This window comes from Phanerochaete carnosa (assembly GCF_000300595.1).
Source record: "Phanerochaete carnosa HHB-10118-sp unplaced genomic scaffold PHACAscaffold_1, whole genome shotgun sequence".
Classification (NCBI taxonomy): domain Eukaryota; kingdom Fungi; phylum Basidiomycota; class Agaricomycetes; order Polyporales; family Phanerochaetaceae; genus Phanerochaete; species Phanerochaete carnosa.
This window is the reverse complement of record NW_006767628.1, coordinates 409,681-434,509: the sequence shown is the minus strand read 5'-3', so window position 1 is coordinate 434,509 and position 24,829 is coordinate 409,681. Positions and strand designations below refer to the sequence as shown.

At 53.5% G+C, this 24,829-nt stretch overlaps 9 protein-coding genes across 9 annotated transcripts; 8 read left to right on the top strand and 1 right to left on the bottom strand.

Annotated features, from left to right (window-relative positions):
- The first annotated feature begins 2,263 nt into the window (after nucleotides 1-2,263).
- Nucleotides 2,264-3,986, top strand: PHACADRAFT_246142 (uncharacterized protein). Its single transcript, XM_007389678.1, has one exon. The coding sequence runs from the start codon at nucleotides 3,019-3,021 to the stop codon at nucleotides 3,961-3,963; it is 945 nt and encodes a 314-aa protein (XP_007389740.1). The 5' UTR covers nucleotides 2,264-3,018; the 3' UTR covers nucleotides 3,964-3,986.
- A 733-nt stretch (nucleotides 3,987-4,719) lies between these two features.
- PHACADRAFT_246140 (uncharacterized protein) lies at nucleotides 4,720-6,198 on the top strand. The gene is made up of 5 exons (XM_007389677.1): nucleotides 4,720-4,773; nucleotides 4,830-5,032; nucleotides 5,089-5,758; nucleotides 5,831-6,108; nucleotides 6,159-6,198. The coding sequence occupies exons 2-4, from the start codon at nucleotides 4,868-4,870 to the stop codon at nucleotides 6,094-6,096; spliced, it is 1,101 nt and encodes a 366-aa protein (XP_007389739.1). The 5' UTR covers nucleotides 4,720-4,773; nucleotides 4,830-4,867; the 3' UTR covers nucleotides 6,097-6,108; nucleotides 6,159-6,198.
- A 1,600-nt stretch (nucleotides 6,199-7,798) lies between these two features.
- PHACADRAFT_246138 (uncharacterized protein) lies at nucleotides 7,799-8,461 on the top strand. Its single transcript, XM_007389676.1, has one exon. It carries the CDS (start codon nucleotides 7,867-7,869, stop codon nucleotides 8,206-8,208), a length of 342 nt encoding a protein of 113 aa, XP_007389738.1. The 5' UTR covers nucleotides 7,799-7,866; the 3' UTR covers nucleotides 8,209-8,461.
- A 1,482-nt stretch (nucleotides 8,462-9,943) lies between these two features.
- PHACADRAFT_189401 (uncharacterized protein) lies at nucleotides 9,944-10,668 on the top strand (the record flags this gene model as incomplete). Its single annotated transcript, XM_007389675.1, has 2 exons — nucleotides 9,944-10,261; nucleotides 10,312-10,668. 2 exons carry the CDS (start codon nucleotides 9,944-9,946, stop codon nucleotides 10,666-10,668), a joined length of 675 nt encoding a protein of 224 aa, XP_007389737.1.
- Nucleotides 10,669-12,503: 1,835 nt separating this feature from the next.
- PHACADRAFT_246136 (uncharacterized protein) lies at nucleotides 12,504-13,162 on the top strand. Its single transcript, XM_007389674.1, has one exon. The coding sequence runs from the start codon at nucleotides 12,605-12,607 to the stop codon at nucleotides 13,079-13,081; it is 477 nt and encodes a 158-aa protein (XP_007389736.1). The 5' UTR covers nucleotides 12,504-12,604; the 3' UTR covers nucleotides 13,082-13,162.
- A 5,513-nt stretch (nucleotides 13,163-18,675) lies between these two features.
- On the top strand, nucleotides 18,676-19,473 carry PHACADRAFT_132766 (uncharacterized protein; the record flags this gene model as incomplete). The annotated part of the gene is made up of 3 exons (XM_007389673.1): nucleotides 18,676-18,693; nucleotides 18,760-19,155; nucleotides 19,208-19,473. The coding sequence occupies exons 2-3, from the start codon at nucleotides 18,858-18,860 to the stop codon at nucleotides 19,471-19,473; spliced, it is 564 nt and encodes a 187-aa protein (XP_007389735.1). The 5' UTR covers nucleotides 18,676-18,693; nucleotides 18,760-18,857.
- A 492-nt stretch (nucleotides 19,474-19,965) lies between these two features.
- On the top strand, nucleotides 19,966-20,405 carry PHACADRAFT_246133 (uncharacterized protein; the record flags this gene model as incomplete). Its single annotated transcript, XM_007389672.1, has 1 exon — nucleotides 19,966-20,405. A coding segment is annotated over exon 1 (176 nt), but the record flags the coding sequence as incomplete, so codon positions are not given.
- A 104-nt stretch (nucleotides 20,406-20,509) lies between these two features.
- PHACADRAFT_203507 (uncharacterized protein) lies at nucleotides 20,510-21,948 on the bottom strand (the record flags this gene model as incomplete). The annotated part of the gene is made up of 3 exons (XM_007389671.1): nucleotides 20,510-21,276; nucleotides 21,330-21,609; nucleotides 21,666-21,948. 3 exons carry the CDS (start codon nucleotides 21,946-21,948, stop codon nucleotides 20,673-20,675), a joined length of 1,167 nt encoding a protein of 388 aa, XP_007389733.1. The 3' UTR covers nucleotides 20,510-20,672.
- Nucleotides 21,949-22,891: 943 nt separating this feature from the next.
- PHACADRAFT_203506 (uncharacterized protein) lies at nucleotides 22,892-24,251 on the top strand. Its single transcript, XM_007389670.1, has 2 exons — nucleotides 22,892-23,743; nucleotides 23,802-24,251. The coding sequence occupies exons 1-2, from the start codon at nucleotides 22,900-22,902 to the stop codon at nucleotides 24,176-24,178; spliced, it is 1,221 nt and encodes a 406-aa protein (XP_007389732.1). The 5' UTR covers nucleotides 22,892-22,899; the 3' UTR covers nucleotides 24,179-24,251.
- The last annotated feature ends 578 nt before the right edge of the window (nucleotides 24,252-24,829 follow it).

The window sequence follows — 24,829 nt, the reverse complement described above, 5'->3', positions numbered from 1 at the left end:
TGTCGTACGCAATCGGCAAAGAAATAAACTTGCGTCTAATCTGCAGCCTTAGCACTTGGAAGACGATCCTGTTGTCCCTGCCAACTCGCGCCGCGCAGTGCGGCGCGATGCCAGCACGCAATATTGGGACCTCCGTACGCACGTCATCCACGAGTGCCGGCTGGAGAGCGTGCACCTGCTGTCGCCAGGACGCTTGTGCCGGACGATGTCGCGCGCATAAAGGACACATGCAGCCCGCTGCACGCCATGGGAGGCATGCGAGGCGGGCCAGAGCTCGCCACTGGCAGAGGCGCATGCGACGGCGGCCACCGACGAAGCGGGAATGGTGGCGGAGCTATAGTCGTTCAGGCATGGCTTGCAGACCGCACAGCGCTGGCTCACTGCATCCATATTGTAGGTCTCGACGATACTTACACACCACTGTGGCGTCCGGAGATAAAGACTTATGCGTCGCTCACGCGGTTCTTGCGCTCGCCGAGGAAATGCTTCTCGCGTGCGAGGCAAGCCTGCAACCGGAGAAGCGCACGATTCAAGCGATGAGGCCGCAGTCTCTGTAGCTGTGCATGCTGCATGGCTGGGTACCGTTTTGGCCGTTCTTCGCTGCAGCATCGGCATGCTGCGCTCCCTCATCGCTTCAAGGCTGTATCACTGGCGGCTCTTCGATATGGGCTACCAGTGGCAGATGGGCTGCTACCCTTGCTGCGACAGCTCGGTATGCTCGAAGAGCTCGAGCTGGATAGGGCGTTGCGGTGCCCTGACGAAATCCCACCTGGCGCTCGAGGTCTTCGCGTTATATCCCAACTTCCAGAATTCGGTTGCCCTTTCTACTCTCAAAAGACTCTCAATTTCTATCAAAGACTGAGCCGATGAAGCCCCTCCTCCTACATCGACTCTCCTTTCCGCTGTCGGCCTCAGTGGATCTGCAGGCCTCATGGCTTCCTAGATCTTCCTCGTCCTGCGACAGCTACTATGTAACTGTCACCCTCGTGAAAACGGAAGGCTTCGGCTTTAAGACGCTCTCATTATCTATAACGTTTGAGTCGGGGTAACGTTTCACCTCTGGAACGATCGTCTGGCCACTAACAGGCTGTCATTGTTATGTTCGGGCGAGGATACGCACTTCAGTTGCTCGCTGCGCACACCCCGCAAATTATTCGCGACACCTCCTGTCCAGGAGCTTCCACTTGGACAGATAGAGCGCGCGTTCCTTTTGGAATGGCAGGCAGCGTGACCGGATGATGCGGTGCCGTGGGCGGCTGTCCTGTCGCTCATGCTTTCAATGAGTACTCTCGGCGGAGAATCTCGCAATGCAGTATAAAACTGTTATTTACCTCACGAGCAATGCTCGGCCGTACCGTATCCGGCCTTCCGACACGTGCTTGCTGCGCCCTTCTCTGAAGACGCTCCGGATGCGCGAGCTGCACCATTCGAACCCGGTGCGATGAAGCTTCTCGTCCAAACACGACTATCTCGGCTGCGTCGCCCAGGGACTGGTCAAGCGCAAACATTTCCCTAGCTTCAGAAAAGTCACGGTGGAGGTCGCGCCGGAGGTCGAGAACTTCTATGCAACATATCCCTTTGGCCGTGGAGGTGGACGCGGCTGTGACAAGCCACCTGGTGACGAAAGTAAGTATTTTTGAGCGTGCGGCGTGCCTATACCACCTAGAGGCTAGGAACCCTAAGAAAGTGTGCATCCTGGACCAAACTTCTCGTATGCCCCGTTTGTTCAAGCGATGTTACCTTACTGCCCACATTTCCGTCATGTTACTGGAACTACTCATATGAGCCAAATCTTGCGTTGTGCTTTGTCCGCTGTACAGATTCCGGAATCAACGATATTGGGCCCGTGATTTATATGCTTTACTAATGCTTACTTACTGTGGTTTATATATTAGACGCCCATTTATGATATTAGAGTTTATACCCTTCACTTTCAGCCTTATATCTGTTACTTCTGACAATTTCTCCTGCAACCACATTTTTTCTTCCGTGACTACGACGCTAATATCGTCTCTACTTTTCACGGCTCTCATACAACCCGTGTTCGGGCCGTGGATTACTCTATTTTGCGCACACTCTCACCTTAGAGTTCTTTTCAGATGTCTCAGCCCTTGGCATGGCGTTCAAAGCTGGCATCTCATCGGGCAGAGAATCGTCGAAGGAAGGAAGAGGGGCTACACTATGCATCAATCTTCGGAGACTGGAGATGGTTGGGTGCTCCTCGTGAGTTTCTGTGCACTGGTTGGCCAGCTTGACACGCTTACACTGCGTCGTGAAGGCACACTGAGCTGCACTTTTCCCATCGACCGTCTTCCGGCGGAGGTCGTGGCCGAGATATTTCACTGCTATATTTTCATCGTATACTCTAAAGGAGAAGACTGTGCTGTTCCTCCAAGTCCGTACTGCTGGCTCACCATCAGGCATATCTGCCGTGCCTGGCGGCAGGTCGCGCTGACCTATCCAAGGCTCTCGGGCTACATCTGTCTCACTCGACCAGAGTGTGTCCAGGACCTCCTCGACCGGTCTGGAAGCACACCTCTCCACGTATATGAAAGACGCAGTTTCGTCATGATGCGCGCGGAGCACGCTCGTCATCTGGCATTGACACATTTGGACCGTATTGTCTTGGCACAGTTCAGTCTTCTCCAGCTCGTCCCCGAGACTATCCTTCCCGCCGTGCTATCAAATCCCTCCGACCAACGCAAAATTTCGCCGTTGCGCCATCTCGACCTTTATAATTACCTCTCAGCTGACTCCAGCTCGGTCCCCCTATTCACGTAGTACGAGCTTCCTCATCTGGAAGAGCTCACGTTGGGGTCGTTTGGGTCGTTGGGTCTTAATGCCACCCGACACATCTTGGTGCCCAGTCTTCGATATCTCTGCATATCATGCAGGCTCTATCCATCTGAAATTGATCAATTTGTGGCCATTCTTTGCCGTCTCAGTGGGCTGGAGGTGCTAAAGCTCTGTCGCTTGTTCACGGAAAACGACTCCCTTGCTGCCACCGGTCACCAAGCGATGGCGCATGACCATTCCCAGCAGTCCGCATCTCTTCCGCGTCTTCGCGTGCTGCGCGTTGACGACGTTGACGGCTATATCATAACCAACGTGCTCTCACGCATTATATATCCTGCTTCCACTGCAGTATCGCTCGGCTTTGCGAAGCTTACCAGTCTCGCGCTGTCCGACTACGTCTTGGCCCGTTTTCACACTCGCGCGGATACCTTCAAATCTTTCTCTCTCGTGCAATCGGCGATACAAGTGGGGGCGCCGACGATACGCCTGGCGATCCGATGCTGGACGACACCTCTTACCCTAGACGAGCTGTCTCGCAACTCGTCGATGCCGCCGTCGGCGTGGGCACAGCAGGGTATCGACGAGTCACACTCTGTCTCTTTCGCGTTTGACTGTCCGGAGGCGACCAACGGGTTCGTGGCTGCACTTCTGGCACGCCTGCCCCTGGCCGACGTCGAGACTGCCCTGCTGGCAGAACCCGTCACCTCGGGCGGCGTAAAGTGGCAGAGTGCCTTCGATTCCCTGCCGTCCGTGAAGGTCCTGGGTCTCGAGTATGAGACGTCGGACCCTGTCAACGCGCGACTGCCCTATACTGCTTATTTCGACTACAGTAGTTTCAACGGCCTCTTCCCGAATCTGTCGAGCGTCCGGCAGTGGGAGCGATATCACGAGCGCCCGCGGTGCTTCAACAATTACGTGCCCTGTGATTTACACCTACTTGCGATTCATCTCGTCTCTCGCCGGCGGGATCCAGAGTTGCACATCGAGCACCATCACCTCAGCTTCCATCGCTTCCCAGGCAAGATCTGCTCATGTGGGAGCTATCCAAGAAGACGAATTCGCCCAGCGATTGGACAAGTAGCAGAGGTTACGCGCTCTGCAGGTGTCAAGGAGTGGCTCTCTGCTCGTATGGCACGCTTTCGCATCTTGTTCGGGCACAGAACATGATTTGCGGCGGGAGCTCGTAAGTCAACTCTTCTCATCTATTTGGGTGGGGAACGTGCATTAAATCTATCCCCAGTGTCAGGCTCATCATCATTCACCCAAAATCTGGATATCCTCGCCGAAACTCATTATCGTTGTCACCGCATCTATGCCCCAAGTTTGGAATTGAGTCTGCTTCTTGGTCCTATTCCTTGAATTTCACGTTTGTAGCGACGGGGAGACACAATGTCGTGCTTTTTGAAGATGACACAAGAGGCCCTAGGAGAATATCCAGTCGCCCCCACCGCAACGCGTCGCGGCGTGCGACGCCCGTGCTCTCTGTGAGGATTTTCGGATGTTCTGCGCCCACAAATACCAGCTAAACAACACGTGCGCCATTGCCAAGCAACGGCTGCCGTCGTTACTACAGTCCGTCAAGAAGCTCCGAGCCACTCTGCGCTGTGAGGGGAGACGCCAACAGCGCACACGGAGTGCGGCTAGCCATGGTCAGAACGAACACGCGCGCTTGTTTTTTTAACGTCTGGACTGTAGCCTAAATGCATTGCAACTAAGCTATGTTCGCTGCCTCCGCTAACAACTGGCTGTGAGATCTGAACTGAATATTGGGCGATAATCCCGGAAATGTCCGTCGGAGCGGGAACGGTCGAGCTGCCAAGCCGGTGCCGTGAGGCCGGCCTGTTCTGATCCGACACCCGACGAGAGTTTTCTCGCGCAACCACGAACTCGCTGGCTCAACACCCCTCAAGCGGCATTATCTCGAGTAAGCTCCAGCGCAAGACCGGCGCTGACTGAAACTAGATAACATTCAATCGCGTACGAGACTTTTTTTTTGCCTTTCTCGGATCGCACTGGCTGACTAGGACGAGCAGACAGTGTACTTAGTTAAAGCGCTGAGGTTTGGCTTGCAATGCAGGTGTGGGCTGCGCACTCGCCTGTGCGCAGTCTATATATCTCAGGCTGCAAGTCATCCTCCTATCTTACCGGCTATCCACGAAATCTGGTCGACCACTTCCATACCGCGAGTGTTAACATTCAGAGGCTGGCGGGAAGCATGCGGACGCTCAGGCTGCTAGCAAGTACCTTGAGATTATAATAGCTTTCTTTCCAACTAACAGCGTTCTTCTTAAGACTACAGGCAGGGTTATCACGACTGTCAACCCAGCCAAGCTCACTGGCGACTGTTTTCGAGACTTCTCGGGCTTAAAATTGGCTTCCCTGCGTTTTCAAGACGTTGGTTCGAGCTCTCGAACTTGGCGACGGACGCGCGGTTACTTGGGTCACATCAAGAATGGCCCTAATGGTTACATACCATTTCCGCCGAGGACGCACGGCTTCCTCTACTACCACCCCCCTCCGCCCTGGGCCCACGATCTCGCCGGCGAGATTCGCTTCCGCATTACAAAGGACAGCGACCCCTCCAGCTTTGCTAGCGGGCATGACCTCCTTGCTCAAGGCATGCCGTGGTCTGTGACACTGCTGTTCAACGCTCCTATTTCGGCTTCCTTCCGTAATGTCCTGCTGCGCGACGGTCTGCTTAGCGAAGACCAGACGCGCCGCATGGAGCGCATGGAGCCGTGGCGTTCCAAAATTACGGCCAAGTCTCGTCTCATCCATTCGATTGGACAGCCGTTCGCGCTACCTCTAGGCACGAACAGGAATGCCTGGATGACCACCCGGTACATCGTGCCCGGCATTATAGACGGCAGAGACGTGCTCAAAAGCTTCGATGTTGCCTCCGGCGCTGGGTCTCTATGGGGTTACGACGCCGGTCCGGACGAGACCAGAGTCCTGAAGGATGGTGCGTACGTTGTGCTGCTATATGGTCTGTCGAGGTCTTACTCGTGTTGTGTGCTCTAACACGCTTGTGTAGCTATCGCCATTGTACACTTCGAGCCTTGGGTGCATCCACGCTACAAGAAGAGACGCTGTGTTGCACTGCGAATCCGGCGACTACTGAATTATGATGGCCTACCTGGCAACTTGTTAGATGACCACCCCGGTCACGGTGCTGCCGGCCATTTGCTGCACAGTTTGGGGCCGGTAAGAGGGAAGGTGTGGTACCATGACCTTGATCAAGGGTCAGTTGCGTGGAGGTACTTGCGTCTGCCTCCCGAAGGTGGGACCACGGGCTTGTAAGCCGTCTGTACTGTACACAATTGTTCTGCGTGCAATGACATGTCACAAATGACTTTTTGTAGACCTAAGTTTCATGCACGTTTGTTGTCAACACTCTCAACAGTTAGTTCTCATGCCAGGTCCCTGACTGCTTCCTCAGGCTTCTGCTGGCGAAGCTCAGACACCAACTGATTGTTATCTTATGACCACACAGTTCGGTTCGGTCCAGTGAGAGGGTCCGCACGCGCATCGATCCTGGTGCTTCCAAGTCTACTAATTCTCGTCATCCGCACTGCACTCGATGAATCGCAGCGAACTGCAAGGCCCACAGTGTACTGTACATTATGTCGATTCAGCGCTTATCAAAATTGCTCGTTCCTCTGACTCAGTCCTCCGTCATGGCGCACGACTTCAACGTCGCCCCAGTTAGGTCTTACTCAGCCTTCAAGCTTCAAACTCGGTTTCAAGCCAGGTTAAGATTCGAGATAGACCTCTGATGGCACGGTGATTTCCGACTATGATTGAGCCGCATCACTACATCCTCGTCAGAGCTCCGTTGCACCCTCACGACGTCCGTCACCTTGCCCTTGTTCCGAATACCATTGGTGGCTGCAGTCCAGCTATGTCGCTGGAAAGACTATGTAAAAGACTCCTCGGACGCAATATGGTTGTGGCAAAGACAGACTCCGGAGGTGTTGCTTTCGAAGATATCCCGTCCAGAGCGGTCACAACTTTCTGCGCAAGGCTACGTGGAGAGAACAGAAAGAGCCAGCTTGAAGCCGGTAAGAGCACACGCTAACATACGTGCCACGATCACCTCTCAAATTTCACGGATATGTCGCTATCGCAGAAGCTTCCACCATCTCAACATTTCCTATCAGCAAGCTCGCACCGGAACTCCTCGCCGAGGTCTTCCATTGGTGCATCCTCCACGTCGCCGCCGCGCGCTTCATGAACACCGCGCCATCCTCAACACCGTATTCCTGGCTCGCGATCCGCCATGTCTGCCGCGCCTGGCGTGACGTCGCTCTAACATTTCCCGCACTTTCGACACACATCTGGTTGACTCGTCTCGAGTGTGTCGCTGACATGCTTAGCAGATCGGGTACTCTTCCCCTGCACATACACGACCTCAAACGCTCGTACATAGATCCCGCAGCAGAAGTGAAAATGCTCCACCTGGTACTTTCCCAGTTCGAGCGCGTCGCTCATGCGTCGTTCGTGCTCGTCGAGGAGATATATAGTGGCTACGAGCCAGCTCCATCGAAGGAGCGCGTGATTTGCGCCGTACGGCTGCAGTCTCTGAAGCTGCACATGTGGGATGTCAGTCCTGAGTGGAGGCCATCCTGGCCGCTCTTCGCCGGCTTCGACTTCCCGGCACTACGGGAACTGACGTCTGTGTACGCGAACGTCGGCATGCTTCGCACGCTCGTCGCTCCCAAGCTGTGTCGTCTGCGGCTCTTCAGCTCTGGGCTACGGATGGCACAAGAATTATTGCCCTTGCTCAATCAGCTCGGCGCACTAGAGGAGCTCGAGCTAGATAGGGCGCTGCAGGTCTTCGCAGAGCCCCGCCAGGCCCTGGAGACCGTCCTGTCCTCTCCCAACTCTCCGAATTTGGTCGCTCTTTCTCGCTTGAAAAAACTTTCAGTCAATGATGTTTGCGCCGATACAGTCTTTCTCCTCCTCCATCGACTCTCTTTTCCTCTGTCGGCATCTGTGGAGCTGCAAGCCTCGTGGCTTCCTTACCTTCCTTCCTCCTGTGAGAGCTATGTGGCTATCATCCTCGCCAAAATGGAGGGCCTTTGTTTCCATACACTCTCATTATCCGCAACGGTCAGCTCTGGGATTACTTTTTGCCTGTGGGACGACCATCTGTCCGTTGACGGGCCCCTTTCAAAACTATATTCGGGTGAGGACGCGCACTTCAGCTGCTCGCTGCGCACACCCCGCGGATCATTCATGATTCCTCTCATCCAGGAGCTCCCACCAGCACAGATAGAGTGCGCATTCCTTTCGGAGCAGCCAGTGGGCCTGGATTACGTGCCGTGGGAAGCCGTCCTAACGCTCATGCCTTCAGTGAAGAATCTTGTGGTCCAGTACAAAACTTTCGATTACCTCATGACCAACACTTAGCCGTACCGTATCCGACCTGCGAACACCTGCCCGCCGTGCCCTTCTCTCAGAATGCTCCGGATACGGGAGTTACACCACTGGAGCTCGATGATGTGGGGTTTCTCTCCCGAACTCGTTCACCTGGGCTGTGTCGCGCAGGGATTGGCAAAGCATGCGAACGGCCCTCACGCCGGACAAATGGACGTCTCCCGGGAGATCGAGGACTTCCATGAGACGTATTTCTGCCAGTGCAGAGGTAGTCGTAGCTATCAGCGGCTATTGGGCGTTGAAAGCAGTTTGAGTGCGCCTGTACAATCTAGCAACCGTTGCGCTCGTATCTTGTATTATGCTTCTCGGGTGCCCAATTTATTCAAGCGACGTTAGTTCACTTCTCGTTTTCCTGTCTTGCTGCTAGAACTCGTACAAACCAATCCTCGTTTTGTGCTTTGCGTTGTGTGGGATATACAGTGACAGAATATGACATCTACAAGTCATCCACTGCAATATACATTCGTTCAATTGAAAGCTTGTGGAGCCTTGAGACAATTTAGACGCACAGATAACTGCTAGACCATAAGCCTCCTCAGGCCTCAGGCCTCAGGCTTTATCCGCCATATTACTCTGTCAATACGCGTACCGCTATGTGGGTCATTAGCGTGGGCACGTGACAAACGCGAGCCCTCGTGGAAGCGCCGAATACTTTTTGAACCACAACGGTGACATTGTTTCTGGTTTTCCGCAACCTTCATTCTACTCTGTGCTCAAGACCTCTGTATGTCTCGTACATACACTAGCTACGTATTTTTCTTTGGATGGTTTGGCCCTTGACACTGTTCTCGGAGCTGGCATCTCACTGGGCAGGGATTCGGAGTATAGGTCACGGCGCGAAACCTCGAAAGCAAGAGCAGGAGCGGCATTATGCATTAAGATTTGGGGACTGGGGATGGTCTGGCGATCTGAGTAGGTTTTAATCCGTTTGTGAATAACTGAACACGCTCAGAGCACATCGTGAAGACGCACTACATTTCACCCTTCCAATTGACCGCCTCCCGGCGGAGGTTCTGGCTGAGGCATTCTACTGGTACATCCTCATGGTATACTCTGAAGATAACACCTACGCTATTTATTCAAAACCATACTGCTGGCGGGTGATTAGGCACGTCTGCCGTGTCTGGCGGCGGGTTGCGCTGAGCTTCCCGAAGCTCTCGAGCCACATCTGACTCGGCCGGAATGTGTCAAGGACCTTCTTGACAGATCTGGAAACGTGTTCCTGTATATATATATATATATATATATATATGAGAGACGCGACGCTTATCTGGAGCCCGCGAAGCAAGCTCGTCGACTGGTGCTGGTACATCTGGACCGCATTGTCTCGGCACAGATTGATTTTCCCGAGCCCGTCTCTGAATTTACCTCACCTTCCGTACCAGTTTGAGTCACCGAATCAACGCAAAATTTTATCCATGTGCTGTCTGGTCCTTTCCTGCCACTCGTTTGACTTCACCAGCTTGGTCACGGTGTTTGCGCAGTACGAGTTTCCCTACCTGGAAGAGCTCACATTGGGATCATTAGGACTTACAATCGCCAAATACCTCTTGCTTCCCGGTCTGCGTTATCTCAGCCTGTCATCTTGTCTCTATCCATCCGAAATTGAGCAATTCGGGGCTGCCCTTCGCCCTCTCAGCGGACTCGAGGTGCTGGAGCTTCGTCGCCTATTCAGGGCAGAAGTGGCCCCACCGAAGACCCAGCGAATATGCGTCGTCGCTTGCAGAAATCAACATCTCTCCCGCGTCTGCGTCAGCTATACGTTGACGACGATTTCGGCTATGTCATTGCTGACGTGCTCGAGCACACCCTGTACCCAGCTTCTACCTCAATGTCGTTCGAAGTCACGAGACTCAACGATTCCACGGTATTCATCGTATCTGCACCAACTCCCTGTCCCATCTTCATGCCCAAGATGACGCCTTCAGGTCTCTCTTCTTCGCGCAATCGACGCGACGACAGCCGTCAACCATCAGTTTGGAGATCCACTGCTGGACGGCTCCTCTCGCGCTGTGGAAACATCGAGGTCTTCGTGCTTCCGAGTCCTGCTGCTTTATTACATTCAACTGTATGCAGACAAGCGCAGAGTTCGTCGCCGCGCTTTTCGCACGGCTGCTTCTGACTGATGTGCGGACCGCCCTCCTGACCGAGCCTACCGTCTCAGGGCGCATACGATGGCAGGACGTGTTCAAGCGCCTGCCGTTGGTACGGGCCTTGGGCCTAGAGTATAGCACGTCAGACCCTATCTGCCTGCGCGTCCCTTCCGCCGTTACCTGCTTCGGACGCAACGACGTGCTCTTCCCAGACCTGACCAGCGTGCGGCAGTGGGAAAGCCACTGCGAGCTTCCCCTTTACTTCAATAAGTACCACACGTCCTCGGACCTACACCTCCTTGCGAGCTATCTCGCGTCTCGTCAGCGAGATATACAGTAGAGTTGCATGTCCAGTACCGTATCCTCGGCTTCAGGACTATTCAGGCAGGGTCACCTTCTATGAAGTGAATGCGGCCTCTGATGCTCAGGCTCCTAACAAACGGGGTGCAAGGCTGTCGGTCTGTCGAAGGCCACCTGCTCTTTTTATATCAAAGTGGCCCTCTATTCGCGTCGCAACCCAGCACGTCATTCTTACCCGCAAGGTGGCTCATTGCGCGAGCCCATGTGTACGCATGTCGCACATCTTGGGTCGTGCACGTTGAACAGCCCCCGCCCCCCCCCCAGATTTCACTTGAAGCCTTCGCTCCGCAGCAGATTTGTCGTCATACATTTTAACATCCCAACATCCTGACTCGAGACTCATTTCTTTATCATTCCATCCACCGCCTAGTCTGGAGCTACTTCTTCCTAAGTCGTGCTCCTTACATTTCACTCTTCTCGCAGCTGGAAGACACGCTTTTGTCCCTTCGAAGATGCCACAATGGAAGGATCTCTTTAGCGAGCTTTTCTGAGCACAAAGCTCGTGAATTTCTTGTCGGGTTCCTGCAGCGCGTTGTCGCGGGACTTCCGCAGTAGCATTGCCCGTAGGATCCGCGGTGATTGCCGTGGAGATAAATACCCGTATAGCAACATTGCGCAGCATCGTGGGTTAGCCTGAACTCTCACCTTGGAAGATGCAAGAAGATTGTCACGAACGGATAGCAATGCAAATCAATAGTAGTGGTGCGTATTTTTTCATTGGCTAATACTCAAACAGTAATCTTACGGACGGTTGTCATTTAGTCTCTTTAATCGCGCGGCTCCCTGACGAATTGCTCGCAGAGATATTTTACTGGCATATTCTGGCAACTTGCAACGCCGCCGAGCGCAAGCTGTACCCCGCAAAAGACGATTTCACCTGCCCCGGCGTCAAATATCCATATGTTCCTCCTCCCGCGCCGTATTCGTGGCTCAGGATCCGACACGTTTGCCGCGCATGGCGCGAGGCCGCGCTGACTTACCCAGCGCTGTCGACTCACATCTTCTTAATTCGCCCGGAGTGCGTACAGGACCTGCTCGGCAGGTCCAGAAGTCTTCCCTTGCACATTTACCGGTCGACTTGTACGTCCACACACACTAGTACTCTGACGAAGGACGTGGCCGCGTCATGTAGGCTAGTGTTAGCTTGTTTTGAACGCGTATCTCATGGCAGCCTGCTCTTCTCTGAGGACGTAGTTCCTCCCAGAATGCAGTCTTTGACGAGCGGAGTATCCGTGGCCAAGTCCCTCGAGCTCGACTTTCGAAACTCGTCGAATCTCACCTTCACCTTCCCTTCCAACTTCGAATTTCCCGAACTGCGGCACTTGTCTGCCCATAACAGCGACGTCGCTGCGCTTCGTCCCATGCTTTTACCTCACCTCCGGGTCTTGAGGCTCGTGCAATGCACACTGACACCGGCGGACGAGCTCCTCGCGATCCTACAGCCCATGCAACATCTCGAAGAGCTCGTGCTCTCCAATGTGATTCGTGCAGAGGTAGACTGGCGGCAGATCCATGACACTTATTTGCCAGGGCCGCAGGACATAATCATGCTTCCCCGGCTGCGACGGCTCAGCATAGGCCAAAGCTGTGCCTCCGCGGGTATCCCCTTTCTCTGCCGCATCGCACACCCGCCGTCCACTGCCATCCGTCTTAACTTTAAATGGCTAGCGAGTTGGGAGGGCGAGCATACCGGATGCGACTGCCTTCTCAGGCTGCTGTGGACAAAAATTGAAACCTGGCACGGTCTCGACGGCCCCTCTATCCAGTCTCTGCGTGTGGGCACTAGCAGGGGACATGTCAATTTCTACGTTATCGTCAACCTCTGGCGCGATCGGCTCCCGCTCTCCGCCCTGAAGAACACGCCCCGCGATTCCACGTTTTTCCAGCTGTCTCTCGACACGGACCACAGGGCGTTCATGGCTGGACTGTTACACTGCCTGCCGCTGGCTAACGTGACAGCCGCGCTTATCGTAGACGGGGCGTCGCTGTGGGATGTCATTCGCTGGGACAAGTTGCTGTCGTTCCTGCCATCCGTCGAGGAGCTCACCCTGTATTACGAGCTTGTGACACAGGACGATGGCCGTCTGTCGGAAATTAAGCCCTGCGACGCTCTTACACTTTGCCCACGACTTCAAATGCTCCACATCCGCGAATGCCAGCTGAAAGAGTCGTACTTCGTCTTCAAAAAGCCTGCGGCGGACTGCGTCTCGCTTGCGCAGCTCGCTCGCGGTATTGTCGCTCGTGGCGAAAAGACCTTGACGGTTCACGCTGAGGCGGTCGACGGAGCGGGTGTGGTGAAAGGGCTACCGTCCCTTGGACAGGGCCCACAGACCACTAGGAGGTGGCTTGCCGCAGGTATGTCGCAGATATCGGCGATGCTGGTGCGCCGCTGAGGTCTACGAGTGGGATACATCAATACTTGAGTATGCGCCTCGGCGGAATGATGTTCGTCTGTGCATCGTGGCGACGGACTGCTATGATATAAGATACGCGGGACCTAAAGATATAGAGAACCATATACGTTGTCCATATTACGTTGTCATCATGTATGGTGCCTTATTGATTTTTGGCAACCTTTTCGTACGGCTTCGTGAAGATCATTGCAGATCGCAGATACACGCGAGCAGAAATCAGATGTTTTGCGTAGAAGGATCGTGGGCTCGAGATTTCGTCGAATGGGTGCGTGTTCGCCCTTGCCGTGAACTGAGTGCAGTGCAGTGCCGCGGACAGGTGATTTATCGACATAGCAACGAACAAGCACTGGCGCTTCAGACTTCTCCCACTTCAACTTCGTCCTTCGCGTCCTAGTGCTGGTAAGTGCCTCGTATTCTATTTCGCTGCAAATATTCTCAGCTGTGGAGGATTTATAGCATTTATAGGTACGCTCTGATGACCGGTGCATTCAGTCGAGGGAGCGAAGCTGTCAAACGGGCGGGTCTTGGGTATTCTGGAGGTTTCAGTTCGAAGAAGTGGAAGACAACAGTGACTGCGAGCAAAAGAAAGCAAGGCTGTATTACATACGATGGTGCGTACCTTCTGTAGACTGGACGCACGAGATAAAATCGACCCGTCATGCAGGTCTCCCGATCGGGCGGCTCCCCGACGAACTGCTCGCCGAAGTCTTTCTCTGGTACATACTAGATGTGTCTACCGCTGCTGCGTCCTGGTCGCACACTTTCCTCACCAATCCCGACGTCGAGGGAGAAGAGAAAACTCAGCCCAGTCCAGCGCCGTATTCCTGGTTCACTATTCGACACGTGTGTCACGCTTGGCGACAAGTAGCTTTAACGTATCCGCAACTGTCCACACAAATCTGTCTGACTCGCCCAGAGTGTGTGCAGCACCTGCTCAGCAAGGCAGGGGCGTTGCCCTTATACATCTATGATCCCTGTTACGAGTACACGCATGCCCACTGGGATCGCATTGTCGCATCTCGCGAGCTCCTCCTAGCTCATCTCGACCGCATCTCGCGTGGAAGTCTGCTCTTTACGAATGGCGCAGTTGACTTTGTTCCACAAATACGCACGGCCAACGTCTCTCGTACTTCGTCGCTTAACCTGACATTCCTGCTGAACCATACTTCTTCGGGCTCTCGACGTCCTTCGCTCCGCTTCCCAGAGCTTCAGCAGCTGTTCTCCACCAACTGTGGCCTCAACGCAACCTACCCCATTTCCAAACCGCTATGTCTTCGAAAGTTAAAGCTCGCGGACTGCGGATCCGTCACGGAGAGCGATTTGATCAGCTTTCTCAAGCCTCTGCACGGCCTGGAAGAGCTTGTGCTGGACTGGGTGATCGACTCAAGCGAACACTGGCCTCACATGCACCGAAATCGGCCTCTGATAGACCCACAGCGCACTGTCACCCTGCCTAACCTACGAGCGATTCGCTTCTCTGGGCGGAATGCAGCCGAGGGACTACATTTTCTAAGCTCTATCATTCATCCGCCCACCACTACGCTGCACCTCTCCTTCGTGACCTTGTGGAATAGGAGGCATGACAGCTGTAACTGCTTGCTCTCGTTACTCTCACTGAAGTTAGAACCGTGGCTTCACACAACGGATGCGGCTTTTCAATCCCTCCGCCTGAGCAATTCCTGTATCGGTCAATTCGACCCTCACAAATTCAGTCTACTCTTATGGCGCGACCGCCAACCTGTCTCGACTTTGCAAGACTTCTCGGATAGGCATACTGCCTTCTTCCAATTTGATCTCCAAAATACCATACACCGAGAGTTTTTCGTCGGACTACTACGTCGTCTACCCCTCGCGAGCGTCACGTCTGCGCTACTCCTGGACTGGGCCATCTCTTGGGACATGGTCAATTGGGAGGCGCTGCTCTCCTCGATGCCCGCCCTGGAAGAGCTTGCGCTCTACTACGAGACGATCGACGCCGGTCGCTCTCCACGGTACCAGTTCATACCTCGCGATACGAACTCTCTCTGCCCCGAGCTCAAAGTCGTCCACATCAGTGAGTCGCGGCAGAACAATCCGGCGGAGGCAGACTATATTACTGAGGGCCTGTGCCCGGTCGTCACCCTCTCACACGTCGGACGAGGATTCGTCTCCCGCAGCGGGCGCGAGCAGCAATCCAGTGACGGCCAGCAAGGGCTGGTTGTGCGTTTCGAAGAAGACCCTCGAGCTGCCGCAAGGCACTCCCCTCTGGCGCAACGACGCTCTATCTTCAAGAGATGGGGACTCGCACGTCGCTGATGGGTCATGAGTAAGGCGCATCGTGCCGCCACAGCTCAAGTCTGTACAGTGCTCCCAGGAATTGACGCTGTTGCCCGATTGCATACTGTCCATCTTTTCAACGTGTCTATGATACCGTAATGTTGAGATTTGCATAGCGCAAGGGCAAGGCAGCAAGTATAGATCTACCTCTTGCGCGCTGTGCAATGGCTCCGTGCATGCTTACTTCCTCGTAGATATCAACTTGTCCAGTAATAGCACCCTATTGCATGTGATGCTTCCTGTTTATTTATTCAGATCTGCTTGTGGGATTTTGGTGAAGAATGACATTAGCTCGATTGAAACGACACATGAAATTGAAATGACATATGAAGCTGTGGTAGAGCAGAGCACTGTAGATACCAGCGCAGAAATCCTCTACACAGGAAACCTGTGTCAACACCTCTTCGTTGCCGCTCTGGGCCCTCCGCTGCCGGAGAGATATCGTCCAACGGCTCCATGCCGAGGTCGACGAGATTATGCTCGGCTGGAACGCCAGCCCTGACACAAAGCATTCGTGGCGAATGCGGGCGCCTGAGTAATTTCATTGATAAGTGTAAGTTTCCGCGTTCTGAGCCGATATGCACAATGCTGATTCAGTCCACAGCCTTCCAACTGTACGGTGTCGCGTCGTTGCTACTTCAAGTTGGGCGTCGTGCCCGCTACGGTCCATGAAGTCTACTTTGAGGCCGAATATGCTCATGGGCTCGTGGCATACGTCGCCGTCATGCTCAGCGTCGGCAATTCCGCCCACCACGTATCGCCGGGGCTTCGATATGCTGGGCCACGCGCTCCGGCTGAGTACGATTGTCGTGACACGCGCAGTGCGGGGGTATTTAATCGCCGAACAGCAGCAATTTTCGAAGACGAAAGCACAGAACCTGTGCTCGAATCAGCCTCCGTTTACCCAAACTACTGTCGACTTAACCACCGAAATATCACTCGCATACTTAGCGCCTGTTGTCTAGAGAAAGCGAGTTCAAGCCAGGAGCATTATCATCAGACGGCAGGGAGGCTACATTCGCTACTTGGCCTAGTCGAGTCCAGTGTAGATCGGTCAGCGTATCTGTAGCTGAGCGTCACGTCAGCTGCCAACAGTGCCGATTTCCAGGAGATCGCAAAGAGGGAGAATTCAAGGACCTGGTCCGTGTTGTTCTGTGTCTTGTTTATGTCGCTCCCTCACCAGCTCTCCCCTCTTACCGTGGAACACCCCATATATGGGCGCAGCTCACATGCCGTTTTCATTGGCGGGCCTGCACCTTCGCTATTGCCACCAAAGCAAGCGGCACGCCTACAACCGCCAATAGACTCCTCCGTGTCACCAGCACTTCAGATGAAGGTTGCCTGCCTCACACCGCCATCATTCTTGGGAACATCGCCAACATACCATGTAACACAAGAGCAGCGAGCTTCAGCACTTACTTGTATTAATTTACCCGCATATTGTTGGCTTACAACAGCAGATGGCCTGGAGATGACGCATCGTCCGAGAAAGAGGCGCGATCCGCAACCGCCGGCCGCGCTCCGAGAGTCCGAGTCGCGTTTACGACGCGGTCACGTGTTTATCATATGATTTAAGTAACTATCTCTGACGCCGAGAATCCCGAGATCATGCTGCGCGCTTTGCGGTTGCCATGTCCGGTTCGTCCAAAGCCTTCCACTACGAGAGCGGACATGCGGTTATCGCGTCTTCTTTCCATAGTCTGCTTGCTGATACTGTTGTTGTTGCTGTTTGGGGGGGGGGGGGCGGTCAGCAGGCGCAGATGCATGGTGGCTGGTGAATGCTGCGGGAGTTTCTTAGTCTCTACATGCCTCAACCGTATGCCCTTGCCTGCCCTTCGCCTCATCCACCTGACGGTAACTAGCCATCATGCACAACAGTCTAGACGAAGGTGTGTGGCATGATCTCGCTCGTGATCCTGTCTTCACCCGTTTCCTCTCGGTAGCCTCGAGGCCTGAACACCTGGGCTCCGCCTTTGCTCTCAACTCCACATTCCAGCCCAGCCCAGGGTTGCATGTTGCTGAATATTCTTTCAAGCGCGAAAACCATATCTTTGGTTGCTCACTGCGGGCCTATCTGTCCCTCGGACGCTGCAACAATCTTGCAACTCTTCACCAGTGGCGGCATAGTGGGTGGCGGCGCTATGGCGCGAGTGCAAGCGGAGACTGTCAGCTCTCAGGATGATAGTACGTCCTCCGCCCCCGTGTGTGGTGTCTGTTAAATAGCGCTGACTTCTTCGATACAGCGTCGTCGTCGTCGATGCCCTTCTCGAACGGTAGTGGACGCTCTTCGCGGTCGTCGCCCTCTCGCAAATTACCCGCGAACGAGCGAGCTGCTTTTTAGCAAGCACGGATACCAGTATGTCACTAGATCTCGCAGATGCTCCCCGGATTAAGGCTCACAGTTTTGTTTATCACAGGACCCGACTTGTCCATCGTCAGATGCATGGTTAAGTGACTCACTTAGAGCGAAGGTGTGCCGTCCCGTCATTGACAGTGCTCTTTCTGGAGATTCGCGAAACTAATCTGTGCCGACAATCTAGAGCGTGCGACATAAACATTTGTGTAGGAAGCTCGCGATGATCCGTGACTTTGCCCTGGTTTCGCCAACGTTCGATCATTCGAGCACTTATTCATTGAACTCCTGAATCTCCCCTGTTATCTGTTTCTGTATGGCTCCCTATCATGCGCCTTCTTGCCTTCCTTGTCTCGAAAGTTCATCGTATCCCTTGTCATCGTCACCCTCGGCCCTCCCGCACTCTTGGCCACCCTTCGGCGCCTTTCCATATCACTGCCAAAGCTGGATGATCATCGTACGGATTCGTGGAGCCCGGAAGTTCCAAAATAAAACGCCTGCAAGAGAGGAACTCCGGTATCGTCGTCCTCGTGCTGGACATGTTTCCGGTGTCACCTGTGCACCAAAACTCCTACTATCAGAGTCGATGCCGTTGGAGACATCTTCACCTGGATTGATGTGAGAAATGCCGACAGGAAATGTCGGTGGGATGTGCTTCCCCGGAGGCGACAGGCAGGACGGCTGTTTATATACTGGAGTGACCTACAGTGAAATTGTCTTACGGCCAGTGCAGAAGATTTTGCCAAATACCAAATCAGCGAAATTCACGCTCAACTTGGATAGTAGGAGTCTAATCGCACATGGTATCTATCAGACTACGACACTGCCCAGGCCTAGAACTCTGCTTCTCATAATGTTTCTAATAGAAGGACTTGAAGCGTCGTTACCGAAAGGTACGAGGCTAGGGAAGTGATCATCGCTAGTAAGATGCTTTCTTTTCGCAAAATTGGAGCGTACGCTCAAATGTGCTGTGCTGTTTGCTTGATAGGACCGTACAGCCTTCGAACGTCGCAGATACAAGCTGCGTCGTTAGGTAGTGGCCTGTATCTTACTCTCATCCTCCACTGTCCCTTTGTGGCCCTAGACATGCTCTTTGCACCTTTTTCTCGAGGCTACTCAGTGGTAGTCTTCATTTACATCTTCATTTACTTCATCTCCGCCTCCAGGGCACTCACCAACGTCACTGTCGATGATCAGGGCGCAGACCCCACGTCAACGTATGGCATGTCATACACATTCGGCTGGAGCACTGGGCAGACGTGCTCGGGCTGTCAGGCCCAGCCAAATCCTGCGAAAGCTCACAACGGCACCTGGCACGACACGACGTATGATCCATCAATAGAGGGTCGGAACACGCCGCAAAACGCGACGTTCGACTTCACTGGTGTGTCTTGTGTACCCCCATGCGTCCCGAGCCGACGCTGATTGCCTGATAGGATCCGCCATATATGTCTACGGCATTCTCTCGCACTCAAAGACGTCTCCTATCAGCAGTGCCGACATCTCGTTCTTCATCGACAGAGTCAAAAAGGGAAACTTCACATTCACACCAACCAGCTCCAAAAGCGCATATACATATAGTCAACTGCTCTTCGCTGCCGAGGGTCTCGATGAAGCATCACATGCATTTATGCTGCAAAACGGGCGTATAGGTGGACCAATCAGCCTGGTATTGCTGGATTATTTGGTATATTCCAAGTGAGCACGCCATTCCAAGACATGATTTGGGTCTAATGCTGATAATACTAGGGACAATGGTAGTAGTTCTACTCAAACGTCAGTCCTATTCCCGATACATCCACTGCACCTGAGCCAAGCAGCTCTTCTAGTGCCTCTGGTACCATTCCGTCTATAATCGTCCCTTCCAGCTCAGACGCACTAACCAACGGCACGCATCAGTCTAGTCCGCCAGCCTCTCATCGTTCGTCCACAAGTCCCGTCGGAAGTTCTGGTTCGAACTCTTCTCTCGGAGACACCAAGCTTACATCGACCAACATCTCTTCCGTAGCGTCTCCCTCCATGACAAACAACACGGTTACACCAAATCATACTCATGGTCTTTCGGGCGCAATGCGTACCATTGTGATTTGCCTCACGACTGCTGTACCCCTCGTTATACTTGTTCTCATCGTGCTCGCACGCAAGGCTCATCGACACCGACACGCCGCCGGTGGTTTTCCTCACCGTATTGCTCTTCCCAACGAAACCTCCGAATATCTCGGGCGTCTCGCAACGGTCGGCCAGGCAGAGTCACCGCCCTACTGGGAATCCGCGCCAAGCTACTCCTCAGCGTCCTATCGCGCAAAGCGGGCGAGTACGCTCCAAGAGGCGCCCCGTGCACACGCATCAGAAAAGGCGGCATACGCCCCAGCTGAAGGGACTGACGCGCCATCTTCACGGAGGGGACAGGACATGGCTGCTGATGACGCGGGCGAAAGAGAGGGATATGTGAGGTCGGAAATAGCAGAGAGCGTGCACCCCGGTAGCAGTCTTGCGGCAATGACTGCTCCACCGATGTACGAGAGTGAGGCTGGGGCCGCACCGATGTACGAGAGTGAGGTTGGGGCTGTACTGATGTACGAGAATGAATAGGTATCCCCGCACCTCCTAACTGCGTCGTCTCTTGAAGAACAGACCTTATATGAGAAGTGTGGCCGTTATCATTCATGGGCCTGTTCTAAAGAGACTAGGAAGTGAGGATGTCCACAAGCTCATAGAAGGACATTTACGTGAGTGAGAGTTTGATTTCTATGTGTATACGTCTACATGATATATTATACCCGGAAAAGATTGGGGCATCGCTTCTACAGAACTGTACATCGGGCGTATAAATAAAAATCGAAGCTGAGTGCAAAGTACCAAGTACATCCTTCAAACAACACATGATAATTTTCAGCGCATTTATATATTCTCATCGACCCCTCTAGAATACGGCGGTGGCAGCGATTCGGCATACTCTGTCTGTGCAATATCCGAATGCGCGGTAAGCGAAGGGTTACGGGTGAGATGTGACGATTGGTTGGAAGGGAATGCTTGCATGCGCAGCTTGTCTGGTAGATATCCGCCCGAGGAGGCATTAGGCAAGAACGAGGAGGTTATGAAAGAGGTCGACGAGGGATTACCAGGCCGCGCCAAGTGCAGCAGAGGTGAATGCGTCTCAGGCGAAGATGTCGTCCCGCTGCGAGAACGCGCACCTACAACGACAGAACCGCGGCTGTCGTGTGCGCGCAGATTGGCTGCTGATAGAGGCTGTGAAAGCAGGTCGACCTCAGGAGTACGAGAAGCGCGGAACCAGTTGCGACGGCGACGACGGCGCCGCCACAACAGAGCTAGCACGAGGAGTATTATGAGAGCAATCGCGCCGAGCGTAGCTGGTAAGACCTTGACTAGTGCGCTCGAACTTGATGCTGGACGTTCCGTTGAAGTCGGAGGAGGGATAGTAGGGGATGTCATTGATAGAGATGCCGCCGCCGCCGACGTAGTCACCGTAGCGTCCTCTTGTTCACTGAACACGGCGAAGTAAGGGCGTGGGTTGGCAAATAGTAGGAACCTGCTCACGTTGAATATACAAGATAGTCAAAAAGGACAATCGACGCAGGCCCGCCGTCAAGACCATTCTGTAACACAAAGGTATGCGGACCGTGTGGAAGTGAACGATTCGAATACAGAGTAACATTATACTTGAATGCCGCAGGGTTCGATCCATTTCCAGCCGGCGTGTTGTTGAATGTTCCCACGAGCTGGTCATCGATGAAGAATCCGAGGTGGGTCGAGCTTGTATCTCCAAATGGTATCAATGGCGATGTCACTATCACTCCGTACACGTATATCGCTGAACCTGTGCCGGAAGATGAATGAATCGTCGAAGACGCACTCGACGGACGAATATCTTACCATTAAAACCAAGAGTTGCGCTCTGGAGTTCTGTTCGTGGCCCGTTGGACCCGTCGTACGTGGCATCATGCCAGCTGCCCATATGAAGCTGTGACCGGTTGAGCTGTGCCACGCATTCGGTGCAGTTTGGTCCAAAATTCCAGTCGGATAGTGGCGAGTAAGAGAATCCAAGTCCTGTGAGCCGGTCGGTGCCTGCATCGTCTACGGTTACGTTAATCAACACGGCATTTGTAACAAAGGCAGCGATTAGCAACGTCAACAATATGTATTTCATGAGTGGCATGAGCGGGGCTACAACACAGAATAAGCGAACAAGGTGGGAGAGGCCAGCTCGAGCAGCAAGATGATACGGGTTGCCACTGCCAGGACGTCCTCGGAAACCAAGACATTCCTCAGCATCCTTTATATGGCCGACGGCAGCAGAGGAGATTCACAGCCCCCGGTATGGTTGCCACGCTGAATGACCAGCCTGCAACTACGCATCTCAGCATGCACCCTGATCGCAACATGCAAGAGACGAGGCCTCTACAAGACACCAGCAGGTGCGTAGTGCTCAGGTTTTCACCTTATGGGTCGTCGATAATGCCGTGGACGTTGTCGATAGGAGGTCGGTGATTCGTGGTAGGTGTAGCCTGAGGATATGACCGCAAATGGCTGGATGCGATGATTGAGACACAGCCTACCCAACAAACTTAGCGTTAATAGCGAACTATACTATAGTTTAGCAGTCTTATCAACCTAACAGCTTCGGAATAAACTTACCATATTCATATTCTGCCACACTCAATCTCAGAGGATCTAATGCAGAACTCCATCGTTACCACCATTATATAAACCCGCAAAGACCTAAGCTCTCCGGCGGCTTACTCCAAAATAGTGCACGAGTGAGGTAGTGTAACCCCAAGTGTACTTGATGTGAGGCACTTTTCCTGGCAGGACCTACGGTCTGGGGAGAGCCTGAGGCTCGAAGTTCAGACTCGCCGGAGCTCCTGACCACTTACTAACGCTGGGATTGCCGTAAACCAGGACAGTACAAAGTTGATTAACAATTTCGCATCTAATTAGGAATAATTTGAGTGCCCTCGCAGATAGAAGACGGTGTGAGAGCATGAAATGAGCTGGCGGCCTATGACTCGGAGGGCGCATCACAAACGCGGCGCATCAAAGCTGTGGCGTCGAAATAGACGCGCTTTCGTTTTGAAGCTCTCGGGCTGCCACTACCAGCAGGTCGACCATGTCTGCGCAGGCACTGCCCGAGGAGCTCCTCGAGCTTATACTACACCATATCGACGATAAATCACAACTTTCGTGCTGCTCCCTCGTCTGCCGCGTCTGGTTGTTCCCGAGCTCCCGACTCCTCTTCCGCAAACTTGAACTGAACGTGCAGCCTCAGCCCGAGTCACCGGATACAGCATGCCACAATTGGCACGACTACTTGAAAGCGATGAAAGCCTCTGCGCGCATACAACACTGCGTCAGGAAGCTGTCCTTCTACTCCTCAAAGGGCAAATGGCCAGTATGGCCCGCGTCGATTCTGCTTGAGACGCTTCGAACGCTCCCCAACTTGAAATCCATTACTCTGGCACGTCTCAACTTTAGCTTCGATGATGACATATCTCCTTCTCCGTTGGTTTCACATTGGCTGGAAGATGGGCTCTCCCTCGACACGGTTGAGCTGCGCGATATCTCCAGTTTGGGCACCTACCATGGCCAAGCTGCAGAGAGCGGAGCGTCCGAAAGCATGGGACTCGCCGCGATCCTCGGCCTGTTTACGAGCATCAGGTTCCTCTCGATCCGCTATACTATGCTTCCACGCAGATATCCTGCTACCTGGCATGGTTTCGCACCGATCCCACTTCCACGCCAAACACCGCTCAAACTCGAAGAGTTGCACTTGAAGGGAGAATTGGGTGCAAAGATGCTGGGGGCGCTGAAAGAGATGGTGGACTCACATCACCTGCGCGTGCTCTTCGTCGAGCTGAGTGCGCCGGTGCTATCGCTCGCAGATGAGTTCGTTAGGCGCATGACGGCGCTGCAAACCGTCCGTTTTGCGATACGGGGGGATCTCATGGAAATGCGTACGTTGTCTATATCGTCTCTCTCCTTGTTGTCCTCTCTGATATTTTGGCTTCCTAGGGCTAGCTATCCTGGTGAACCTGTCCGCATGCGCCGAACTGAAATCGATATGCATTTGTCCTTTTCGATACTACCCTTACAATCAAGTAGAGGCAACCAATGTGTACATAGGGTGCACGGTTGTGTCCATACTCTCGACGGCACCTCCTTCAGTTCGGTGGATTCGTCTCTACCTCGATACGGTCGTTATATACCCCAGCTTAACCGTGCTGCGACAAGTCGATTGGACATCATTTAGCAGGAGTCTCGAACGATTATCTCAGCTGGAGGTCCTTGAGCTGAGTCCATGGCTCAGTTCTCGTTGGACGAACGATATGATAGAGGTAGTAAAGGGGGAACTATCGCCTGCGACACGACAAGCACTGCAGTTCACGTAAGGGACTCGCTCTTCATTAGAGACGTTAATTGAAGTACAGCTATCTGTGGTATACTTCGTAATGTGCTATACGCAAACTCATAATGCAACAATGGCTATGGTACAAGGACATCCAGGAGCCTGCGGGGGAAACCAACGCGCTGCGCCGCCTCAGCGTCCGGGAGTTGAGACTTGATATCACGCCTCCCGCACAAGTTCAACTTGAGTGGAAGTGTCGTGGAGGAGAACCAGATATCGCTGGTGGCTAGCGGACTGGCAGTCGCCACACTGCCCAAGCTTCAAGCGAATTACAGTCCCCTCAGAGTTAGCCATACTTCAGCTAGCAACCTTGCAGCAACATGCAGATGGCACAGATTCTTCCAAATGCACGGTGTATGCAATATCAATATTCTTGATTCAGACTCATGCTTTGGAAAGACGACCTAGATTAATCTCGAGCGTCGGACAACGATAACTACTCCGCTGGCCAATCTCGGCCAGGTCCTCTGCACTCAGATTTCCCTACTGCTAGCTGTCTTTTCGAGCTCCTCGTCCGAGTATTCGAACGGTTCACTCCCCCATGTACACAAGGTATGCCTTAAAATAGAGAGAAACTAGGCCCCGAGCTACGACTCGAGATTCAGCTATGCACGCGTCCATCAAAATCGCGTTA